Source organism: Microtus oregoni, unplaced genomic scaffold (genome assembly GCF_018167655.1).
Source record: "Microtus oregoni isolate MIOR12 unplaced genomic scaffold, Mior012 000091F_ref0000469, whole genome shotgun sequence".
NCBI classification, from domain to species: domain Eukaryota; kingdom Metazoa; phylum Chordata; class Mammalia; order Rodentia; family Cricetidae; genus Microtus; species Microtus oregoni.
Genome location: NW_024544600.1, coordinates 453,978 through 465,377, shown reverse-complemented (window position 1 = coordinate 465,377; position 11,400 = coordinate 453,978). Strand labels below are relative to the sequence as shown.

Genomic DNA, 11,400 nt, shown 5'->3' with positions numbered 1-11,400 from the left:
GCCATTTCTAGCGACATAGATAATAGAAATGGAGAGAAAGCGTTGTTTCTAGGTAACCACAGCCCTGTATGGCTGCTCAGTCAGCAAGCTGGTGGTTGTCACCACGTGAGGATTGTAACAGCCATGATGTCAGTCAGCGTTGCTACCACCATCACTCCCAGGACTCAGAAGCAGAGGCAGGGGGGCCCTTCCTAACCGGACCTTTCCTTCGCTGCTTCTCTGACTAGCTGCCTCCATCTCTGGTGGATGCTGCCCCAGTGAGCTGCAGTGGGAAAGCCATGGATCCCATTTTGCCCTAACGTTCACTATTCTGAAACTGGGCTGAGCTGAGGCCGCTTTGACCTAGGATGGGACTATGGTTCCAGTCTAATATCCTAAGTCTTGTTTTAGCTCCTATAGCGGATTTCTTGGTGAAGTCTACCTAGGCTCCCTTCTAAATAAAGCCTCAGAGAGGCGGGTCTGTAAATACTGTGGAGGCCAGAAGAGGATGCTGGATCCTTTGGCCTACATGGATGCTAGGAACCAAACTCTGTTCCTCTAGAAGAGCAGCAAGCCATGCTCGACCCCAAACGGAGTCATCTCTGTAGCCCCCAAGGAAGCTCTTCCTACCTGTTTACTTAATGTGCTTGCAGAAGGTCACTTTCAATTCTGCAATTGGGTGACAAAGCAGGAAGCCTTTCTCCCCCAGGACCACAACATCGCTGATTCTCCAGATACCCTCTGTGCCCCAGTCAAGTCTCACAGACTCAACACCAGCTCCCTCCCTAGGGCTGAAATGGAACCAACCCAGATGGACTGTGCTCTGTGGTGGTCAGTTGGGTATCATTTTAACTCTGGCCACCAAGTAGAAAGGGATGAAGTTTGTTATATGTGCCTGGGTGAGCCTCTGGAGGTTCCTGCCCAGCTTCCAGAGCTTGCATCTGTTTTGCTTTGCTCACTACAAATGCCCCAGCTTTCCTTAGGTCTCTTACACTGGTGCCCATGTTACTTTTTTTTTTTTCAAGACAGGGCTTTTTTTATGTAACAGCCCCGGGGCTGTCCTGGAGCTTGCTCTGTAGGCGAGGCTGATCTCAAACTCCCAGAGATTTGCCTACTTCTACCTCCTGAGTGCTGGGATTAAAGGTGTGAGCCCTCACCGTCAGCCCATGTTACTTTTTGATACTCTAGCTGGCATTCCCCAGGCTATAGTTTATCTCATTCTAATGCAACCCACTGACTTCTCTTCCTTAATCATATGCCAGGCATTGGACGAGGCTAGGAGGGGGTCATACGCCAGTGAACAGGATTCAAGCTCCACAGAACTCACAGACAAGGAAAGGAAACAGGCTTCCAATCTACAGACCCCAAAGAGGGAGAGGTCTATGTAGCAGCAAAACCAAGCCAGAGGCAGAAAGCGGTGGTGATGGAGCAATGCAGCTGAAGGCTTTCAGATGGAGCATTCGAGGTAGAAGAGACAGCAAAGCACGGGCACGTTTAGGAAGATCTGGAAAAGATCTGGGCCTATCTGAGTGAGGACCAGCAGTTGCAGAACTTGGTGGAGCAGGCTGCAAAGGCAGGCAGGGGCTGCTTGTGGAAGCCCTTGAGAGCCACAGTGGGCAGCAGAGAGTCATTGAAAGCTTATGGAATGGCAGTCAGTGACCATGTGTGTCCTTAAGACAGGTTGGCAGGGCATGAGGAGGAGGAGGTCCCGAGCACAGCAGAGGAAGTAGAGACAGAAAGACCAGCTGAAAGGTGGCTGCCTTAGTAGAGAGCTGGAGGAGAGGCTGGAGGAGGCCCCTTCCAGGGTGTGTTGGTGGGAGAGATGACTGGAGCCACTCTCCTGGAGTCTGCCTTGATTTACAGTCTGGGAGAAGACTATCAAAAATCTCCAGTTTTCTCAGGGCCAGAGAAAAACCGTGGAGTCCGGGAATCTGAGTTTCTCAGCATGAGGTCAACTTGCCTTTTCCACTTCTCTTTGGGTTTTCTGGGTTTTCCCCAAGTTGTGAAGTTCACAAACAACACATCCCTTCCCCTCCTCCTGGACCTGCTGTTTCCCTTGTGACCCATGTCACCCTCTGTTGGGTCTGCCCATTGCCCACTGCTGGAGCCTGAGGGTCAGCCACTTAAAAGGTCGAGGCAGGAGGATTGCTGGAATCCAGGAGTCTGAAGTCAGCCTAGGTGACGGATCATATATTGAGGGTCTTCGAAAAAAACAAACCGAAAAAGATCAACAAATAAAAAGACCGTTTCTCCTCGGCTGAGAGAGGTTGGTTGGTGTTTTTTGAGACACTCTCACTAGGAGCCCATGCTGGGCTTTGACTCCAGATCCTCCCTGCTCAGCCTCCCTAGTGCTGGAATTACAATTTATGCTATGACCCCTGACTCCTCCCCTCCGTAGGGCCACCGGCGGGATGATCTTGTCTTCAGACTTCCAATCTTGGTCAACTGCCAGAGAAGTTTGTTTGTCAATGGATCACAGAAACAACTGATTTCTCCAGAAACTGACCAGGGGTACCCACAAGAAGAAGAGACCCCTGTTCTTTCCTAAGGGAGCCCACTTTGTCTGGGCCCAGGAAACTCCCTACTAATGAACCAGCTGGAGCCCTGACAAAAGCTAGGATGTGACCCGTGAAGCTGCTGGACATTATTATGAATTTATGTTATTTTTTTGTTTTGTTTTCTGTGCAACCCTGGCTGTCCTAGAACTTGCTCTGTAGACCAGACTGGCCTCTAAACTCACAGAGATCCACCTGCCTCTACCTCCTGAGCGCTGGGATTAAAGGCGTGCGCCCCCACACCTAGCCACCTAGTCACTAAAATTTTTACTTATATTTTTAATTATATGTGTGTGTGTTTGCGCGCGTGCGCGCATGTGGGTATGTGCAGGTGTCAATAGAGGCCAGAAGCGCCAAACCCCCTGGACCTGGAGTCAACAGAGAGTTGTGATCTGTCTGACGTGAATGCTAGGAACAGAATTTGGGTCCTCTGGAAAAAGCAGCAATGCCCTAACTACCAAGTCATTTCTTCAGCCATTATTGTGATTTTAGGCATGTCCAACCTGTGATCTGTAGGCTGCATGCAATTCATGTAGCCAAGAATAGCTATGAATGTCACCTAACCCAAAATGGGGAAACTTAATAACATGCAATTAGGAGCTGGAGAGATGCTTCAGCAATTAAAAGCACTCGCTGCTCTTCCAGAGAACCTGAGTTGGGTTCCGAGTATCCAAGTTGGGATCTGAGTACCTCTTCTGGCTTCCGAAGGTACATATACACAGGTAGTCACACATGTGGCACACACACACACACACATATGTAAATGAAAAAATAAATCTTAAGGAGCCCGGCTTGGTGGCACCTGTCTTTAAACCGAGCACTCTGGAAGCAAAGGCAAGTGGATCTCTGAGTTCGAGACTGGACTCAGCCTGGTCTGCAAAGCACAAAGCAAGTTCCAGGATAGCCAGGGCTACACAGAGGAACCCTGTCTCGAAAAAACAAGACAAAAAAATCTTTTTAAAATTACGAGGGTTTTTTGTTGTTTGTTTTGTAACTCAGTTGCAGGGCTCTCTAGTGTGGAACTTTGTAGATGACAATGCTGTGTCGCAATGTCAGAAAGTTGCACCGCTCTCGGAGGGTTTCGTCCCGGCGGTGGCTGTTGGGGGAAAGAGCAAGCGTGTGCATTGCACGTTGCTAGTTAGCAATTCTTCTAACTCGCCGCTCTGGAGCAGATGCTACAAACTCCTCAGTTTTCTCAGAGTGAAGAGGACCCTGGGTTTTTCCTTGCACTTTCAAGGTCCTGGTCAGGTTCCTGGTCTTCACGATGACGTCCTTAGCACCGGTGAGTTGCTGGCGTCCCGAGGGATTCCCAGATCTGGGGGGGGGGGGGGGGGGGGGATGACGCTTGGGGTTTCCCCCAGCTGATAGGAGCAGCAAGTCCGGCCCTCCCCCAGGCCGGGCTTTGAACGCTTGAGGCTACATCCAGCCGGGGAGGCCACTGAGTCCCCCACATCCCTAGACCACCAGTTCCAGGAGTGCCATGGGACAGCTGATAGCCAAACTGATGCGAATCTTTGGGAGCCAGGCGCATCGGACAGCCCAGTGACCTTTTTGAGTCCGCTGTCTTCTGGGGCTCTTGGGATTTGGGGGTCGTCGGGGAAGACGGACTAGAACTTTGGGTTCTAGAGTTCATTCTGTGAATTCCCATATGCTCCATGGCCTCCTCTCCGCTCTCCCCCCTCGCACCCTTCCTGTCCCTGCCCTTCAGTGTGCTCAGTGCATGGGGGTGGGAGAGCTTCCTGCCCCTACCCCACCACCCGGCTGTGCTGAGCGCAACCTGGGTAAGCCAATTTCCTCCGATGGTGACTTCGAGGCCCCCGTGCTTCGGACCCTCAGACAATCGCTTTCTAGAAATGTGGAGAGGGAGATGGAATGGAGTCAGCTCACTTTTCCACATTCCTGGAGAGGTTCTGGGGTCCGGTCCAAGGGCAAGTGAAGTGGTACAGTCCTAGTCCGCGGGGGATGCGTTTCCCAGCGCACCCTAGAGATGGTGGGCGGGGAACGGAACGACGGATCGACACGACCCAGAAAACTGAGATACTGTCAAAGTGGTTAGGTTCGGAGATTTCCAGGAGAGGGGTGGAGCCGGGAGAGGAGGCACCCAGGCAGGGAGGAGGGTGAGGACAAGAAGCCTCCTGGGGGCCGGGCGGTGGTGGTGCACGCTTTTAATCCCAGCACTCGGGAGGCAGAGGCAGGCGGATCTCTGTGAGTTCGAGACCAGCCTGGTCTACAAGAGCTAGTTCCAGGACAGGCTCCAAAACCACAGAGAAACCCTGTCTCGAAAAACAAAAAAAAAAAAAAAAAAGAAGAAGAAGAAGAAGCCTCCTGGGGACACCCAAGCCCATTGTTGTCGGGGTTAGCTCTGACCTTGCCCTTCTCCTGGATGCCTCCAGAGCACAAAGTCATCATCGTGGGACTGGACAATGCAGGAAAGACCACCATTCTCTACCAGTTGTAAGTAACGGCAGGGCGAACAGAGCGGGCTGGGCCTCACACCAGACTGATAGTCATTTGGACCAATCATCAGAGCCCTTCCCTGGGTTCCTGGGCAGCGGCAGACGAGAATGATGGGAGGACGCTGGTGTGACCTTTCGGACTTAGTGGCTGTAGGCCTGGATTTGAATTCTGCAAACTGTGGGTGACCCCCAGTTCCACCACCTCCCGCAATCAGTCTTGATCTCACGCACCTCAGTCCTGGCAGGTTTGGAACGCCAAGAGGTCTATCTCCTCGCTGCTCTTGGCGCTCCCTGGCGGCAGGGCCCTTCTCACCCTTGCACCTCGCACTTAATCACTCAATTGTTAACTGCATCCCGATCTTCAAATCCCTGGGCGGACCATGAGCTCCCCCGAAGCTCTGCAGCTCCGGGTCTATCGGACAAACTGCGCAACCAGCCACCCGCGCTTTCTCTCCTGATTTTTGCTTCTCTGACAAAGATATATATTATATATATTAAATATTTATTATAAAATTATATATACTATATTATATTATAAATTATTATATAAATATATATTATATATAAATTAAATATTTATTATATATAATATATATTTATATTATATAAAGATATATAATTTATATATATAAATTGATTAATATTTAGAAAAAGAAAGGTCTGGCGGTGTTGGTCAAAGGCGCTTAGGGGATTGCTTGCCTAGAATTCTGGAGACTGTAGATTCCTGACATCATTAGATTAGAAAAGAAAAATTCAAACAATACGAAGTCCTCACTCCCAATCTTCCTCCTTATATCTTCTTGGTAAGCTTTCAGAAAACACGTGTAAACCGGACATAGTGCTCCTTGCCTACAATCATGGCCCTCTGGAGGTTAAGACAGGAGCATCTCATATTTGAGGTCATAGAGATACGACCGTTAAAAAAGAAAAGGAAAGGAAAGAAAAAAATAGAAAGAAAAACAACCCCCAGGGGGAAAAACAAAATGAAAACAAACAAAATTTTGTTTTTTTTTATTTTATTTTTTTGCCTTTAAACCAGTAAAGGGTCTGATGGTCCTCACTCGGATTTACGTGGTTCTTCACAATCCCACAATTCCAGTGTGGTCCACAGACCAGAAGCCTCTAAGATTGTTGTCTGGGGTCGCAGGCCAGGCCACACTTGGACCAACTCACACCTTTCTTTTCCGACACCAGTCACAGGATGTCCACCAGCGACAGTTTGGTCGCCCGGGGCTGAGTTGTTCTGAACTGAACTCAGCCACTCTGGGAGTAGAGGTAAGATGCCAAGAGCTGGGCTGAGACCTCAGAACCTTCTTTTGCCTCTCTAGCCTGAGCAATGAGGTAGTTCACACATGTTCCACCATTGGTAGCAACGTGGAAGAAATTGTTCTTCAGAAGACCCGCTTCCTCATGTGGGACTTAGGGGGCCAGGAGGCTCTGCGCTCCTCCTGGGACACTTACTACTCCAGTACGGAGGTGAGGAGGAAACCAGGTCTGGGAGGTCCAAGAGGTGACTGCATTAATCCCCTTGCTAGTCACTATACTCTCTGAGCTCAGCTTCTATCACCTGGGATGTGACTGACTAACCGCTACTCAAGCTGGGCTGAAAGGGAACAATAAACAATGTGTGAGATACTTAACTGCATAGCATTCGTGAAGATTTCTGAATCCTAAAGAGCAAACCATTAAAAAAATAAAAATTTAAATATATAAATAAAAATATAAAGGAGAGAAGGGCATTGGCAGCATGTACCTTTGATCCCAGCACTCAGGAGGCAGGGGCAGGCAAATCTCTGTGAGGTCAAGGCCAGCCCGGTCTACAGAGCGAGTTCCAGGATAGGCTCCAAAGCTACACAGAGAAATTGTGTCTTGAAAAGTCAATATATATAAGAAAGATTTTCAAATCCTAAAATGAGTGTGGTGGTCCATGCCTAGAATCCCAACACTTAGGGGACAGGGACAGGTTCCAGACTGCCTTGGGTTGCATACCAAGATCTTGTTTCCAAAGAATAAAATATAAGTTGATTAAAATGGGTCCAGCCTGGTGCAAGTGGCAGGCTGCAGAGTTCCTTTTCCGTGGGACTGGGACTTGGGTAGGGCAGAGGCCTAACCGTCGATAGGAAGCATCTTCACCAAAGAGAAAGCTTGTAGCTCACGTCTCGCTCCTGCTGGACAGTTTGTCATCCTTGTGATCTACAGTACAGACCGGAATCGGCTGCCGACCGCCCGGGAGGAGCTGTATAAGATGCTGGCCCATGAGGTAATCCCCCTGAACCGGGAAGCTACTGGTGAGACTAGCTATGTGCTCCCAGGCTGGTCGGTGCCCTCAGAACAACGGAGCCCAGAAGCCAGAGTTGCTGGCTCAAAGCTCGCCACCACTCCCTGTGAGACTCTGAGCAGGCTGCTTGGTTTCTAATAAATTGTCTCACTTCTACCAATAAGGAGGACCGTTACATGGGGATGGCGGCTCTTACAAGTTACATGGGGATGGCGGCTCTTACAAGTTAGATGGGGATGGCGGCTCTTACAAGTTAGATGGGGATGGCGGCTCTTACAAGTTAGATGGGGATGGCGGCTCTTACAAGTTAGATGGGGATGGCGGCTCTTACATGCAATCTGGACAGCTGAGGCTGATGGCTATGAGGTTGAAGCCAGCCTGGGCTCTACATAGAGTTCCAGGCCAGCCTGGGCTACAGAGTAAGAGTCTGTTTGTTTTGTAAGCCACAAACAAGCAACAATAATAACAAAACAATGTCTGAGGTTCTTGTAACCACCCTGAAAGCAGTCGTAAAACATCCCAGGAACTGATGGGGTTGCTAATGTCGGGGTGGGCCATGGGCCTCTCTTGCTAAGACAGTTGGGCAGGGATCCCAGAGGACTCTTGAGACTGTGGGAGGGAGGCCTGGCTGGCTGACCTGGGTGGGGCTCTTCTGCCCACAGGCGCTTCAAGATGCCTTAGTTCTGATCTTTGCCAACAAGCAGGATGTGAAAGACTCCATGAGCCCAGCAGAGATCTCCCAGTTCCTCATGCTCAGTGCCATCAAGGAGCACCCGTGGCATATCCAGGGCTGCTGCGCCCTCACCGGAGAAGGGTCAGTTCCCCGCCTTTCCCTGGCCTGGCCCAGCCAACGGGCAGTAGGTTACAGGAACCCCTCTCCTGTCTCCTTCCAGTCAGGATGTGGCCCACAGTTGACTCCAGGCCCAGTAAGCTGGACACAGGCCCATAACTAAGGCCCTGGGAGCCTGCAGAGTCCCTGTGCTCCAAGAGCTTGCTCTAATGGTAAGCACTAAGACTCCCCCCAAACAACAGGGATGGTAGGGACTGAGAAACTCTTCGGAGAAGTGGATACTGTGGCAGAAGGGCCAGGGTAATCGATTTTGTCTAGGTGGTGGGGACAGCTGAAATCCTAGTGAAGAGGGAGAAGCTGTGGAAAGAATTTGGGGGACCGGCCTTCAAGGCGGAAGTCACCGACTCTCTGACTGTTTCTTTTCTTTCTTTCTTTCTTTCTTTCTTTTTTTTTTTTTTTTTTTTTTGGTTTTTTCGAGACAGGGTTTCTCTGTGGCTTTGGAGCCTGTCCTGGAACTAGCTCTTGTAGAACAGGCTGGTCTCAAACTCACAGAGATCCGCCTGCCTCTGCCTCCCGAATGCTGGGATTAAAGGCGTGTGTTACCATCGCCTGGCTTCTCTGACTGTTTCTTACTAGTCAAAGGAGGGGGTCACACTTCCCTCTCCCCTAGTTCTGCAGGGAGTGACTGGCATGATTTCTTCATTAAGCTTTTCTGAATGCCTTTGTGCCAAGTACTGTTCCAGGAATTAGAAAAAATTAAAACAAAATAGTGATGAATGAACCAGACAAAACTTCCTGCCTTGGGGCTGGGACGTGGCTGCACTCGCCTGAAGCCCTCAACTGTTTATTGCAGACTTGTAATACTTGGACGGTAGAGGCCAGAGGATCAGAAGTTCAAGGTCATCCTCGACTATCCAGTGAGGGCAAGGCTAGACTGGGCTAAGTACCAAGTCCCTACCACAAAAATCAAAACAGAGAAAGCAAGTGAGACACAGGAAGGTGGAGAGCAGAAAGAAAGGTGGGCACACGCCCTTGATCAAATACCTCAGAGTGTGAAGGGCTGGACTTCTCCAAAAGGGCCGTCCACGAGGCCTGGATATTTCCTTTTTTTTTTTTTTTTTTTTTTTTTTGGTTTTTCGAGAAAGGGCTTCTCTGTGGTTTTGGAGCCTGTCCTGGAACTAGCTCTTGTAGACCAGGCTGGTCTCGAACTCACAGAGATCCGCCTGCCTCTGCCTCCCGAGTGCTGGGATTAAAGGCGTGCGCCACCACCGCCCGGCTTGGATATTTCCTTTTATCTCCCTGTCTAGATACTTTTTTGAAAAAAAGAAAACTTTAAATAAGTGAACCCAAGGAACCACAGATTTCTGGCAATATGTTTCTCACCCCATTAGGGACTCTCATCTTCTCCCATCTACATTCTAATTCACAGTACTCCCTGGGCCCCCGCGTGCCCTTCCCTGAGCCCCCACGTGCCCTTCCCTGAGCCCCACGTGCCCTTCCCTGAGCCCCCACGTGCCCTTCCCTGAGCCCCCACGTGCCCTTCCCTGAGCCCCCACGTGCCCTTCCCTGAGCCCCACGTGCCCTTCCCTGAGCCCCACGTGCAGTTCCCTGAGCCCCCACGTGCTGTTCCCTGGGCCCCCCACGTGCCGTTCCCTGAAACCCCGCGTGCCGTTCCCTGGTACCCCACGTGCCGTTCCTTGGGCCCCACGTGCCGTTCCTTGGGCCCCACATGCCGTTCCCTGGGCCCCCGCGTGCCGTTCCCTGAGCCCCCACGTGCCGTCCCCTGGAACCCCACGTGCCATTTCCTGGAACCCCACGTGCCGTTCCCTGGGCCCCACGTGCCGTTCCCTGGGCCAGGCTAAGCTGGGTGATGACAGACATGGCCAAGTTTCCACTTCTGCTCTGGGGCGTTTTTCACCTCATGAGGAGCTTGGCTCTTCCCAAGCCTTTGAGGTCACACTGCTACTGCCTCTAGTGACAAAACAGGACACAGAAGTCTGGCCCAGAGACACTGCTCAGGGGCTCAGGAAGGTGAGTCTCCGAGCTGCCTCAGAGGAACTTCTGGAGTTACCTAGACCTCTGACTCCTTACTTTTGGGAATTCATTTAATGTCCATCCCGTCTGCTAGACTGTGAACCTCGTAGGACTTCTCCCCAGGAGCCCCAGCCCCCAGCACAGCGGTTCTGCTGTGCTCTGGAATTCAGCTCACTTCCCTTCTACCATTAAGTGATTGGATATTACCTTGGCTACCCTCTCAGTCCGTCCCAGGCCGAGGCTTGGAGCTTTCCAGCCCTCATCTGGGAAATGCTGACGGTCCTTCGTGCCATCCCTTCCTCCCTGCAGGCTGCCAGCTGGGCTTCAGTGGATGCAGTCTCAGAACACGACCAACTGAAGTTGCCGCCTGAGGCCTACCAGAAGCCACATGGTTAGCACCGGTGACACACCCCGTCATTTGCTGGTGGAAGCGGGGTGTCTGGCTATGGACAGAGAGACTGCCACTGGCCCCTCATTTGTCACTGAGGAGCTGGATCAAGGACTTCAAGATGGTGCTGGCAGAGCCATAGATGAAACTGTCCCCGACTCTATCACTGAAGGTGTGAGGAGACAAGGGGAACCTGCTGGGTGTGTTGGGGGACCCCCCCCCCCCCCCAGCCTTCACCTTCTGTCTGCCTGGAAAGCAAGAGATTTTTGACACTGGGCCATATTCTTTGGACAAAGGAGATCCCGATAAAGGAGCCAATGGGACCGGGCCAAAACTTGCCTGGTGTGGTGAGATGGATCTGTGGAGGAACCTTCCAGACAGAGGCAATCCTTCACACTGCAGGAATCGATGCCCCCATCCCCCTCCCCTTTCTGCTCCCTCTTGGGTGCTAACTCTGACTCCAGCTTTTGGGGTCTAAGTCACCACGTGGAGTCTCTCAGTGTTCTTCCAGTGTGAGTTCTTACTCCTCTCAAATGTCAAGGTTTTCTCCAGGACCTACTTATTTGTCTATGGGTCATGATTTTTTTTTAAACATTGCATTAAAATTTTAAAAGTGAAGGTATTTAGTAAGTGTCGTTGAAAACGTCTCTCCTCTTATTTCCGTCCGTTCCTAAAACTGGATTTTGTTTTTTGCCTAAAGGTTTGATGAGATTCACCTTGGAAACGGGGTTGGGGAGCCGGCTGCTTCAACGCTCCTTTTGGTTAGAGAACTTGGCTATGGTTGGCCGGGTTGAAGGGCATTGGTACCGGCTAACCAGGACTGGGGTGGGGGATGGGGGTTCTTGGCCCTAGAGTTAGTGGTGATGAGAGGCTTGATAATGATCCACTAAGAAGGGGACCCCAGAGGGAGGAAAAGGCCC

The 11,400-nt window shown here is 51.0% G+C and overlaps 1 protein-coding gene across 1 annotated transcript; it reads left to right on the top strand.

The window, feature by feature from the left end:
- Positions 1–4,014: 4,014 nt before the first annotated feature.
- LOC121442505 (ADP-ribosylation factor-like protein 5C) lies at positions 4,015–10,450 on the top strand. The gene is made up of 6 exons (XM_041644102.1): positions 4,015–4,058; positions 4,926–4,988; positions 6,319–6,466; positions 7,167–7,250; positions 7,931–8,082; positions 10,402–10,450. Exons 1-6 carry the CDS (start codon positions 4,015–4,017, stop codon positions 10,448–10,450), a joined length of 540 nt encoding a protein of 179 aa, XP_041500036.1.
- The last annotated feature ends 950 nt before the right edge of the window (positions 10,451–11,400 follow it).

Coding starts and splice junctions, on each gene's coding strand:
- LOC121442505 (XM_041644102.1), top strand. CDS start 4,015: ATGGGACAGCTGATAGCCAAACTGATGCGAATCTTTGGGAGCCA. Junction 6,467..7,166: donor CTTACTACTCCAGTACGGAG/GTGAGGAGGAAA, acceptor CCTGCTGGACAG/TTTGTCATCCTTGTGATCTA. Junction 7,251..7,930: donor ATAAGATGCTGGCCCATGAG/GTAATCCCCCTG, acceptor TTCTGCCCACAG/GCGCTTCAAGATGCCTTAGT.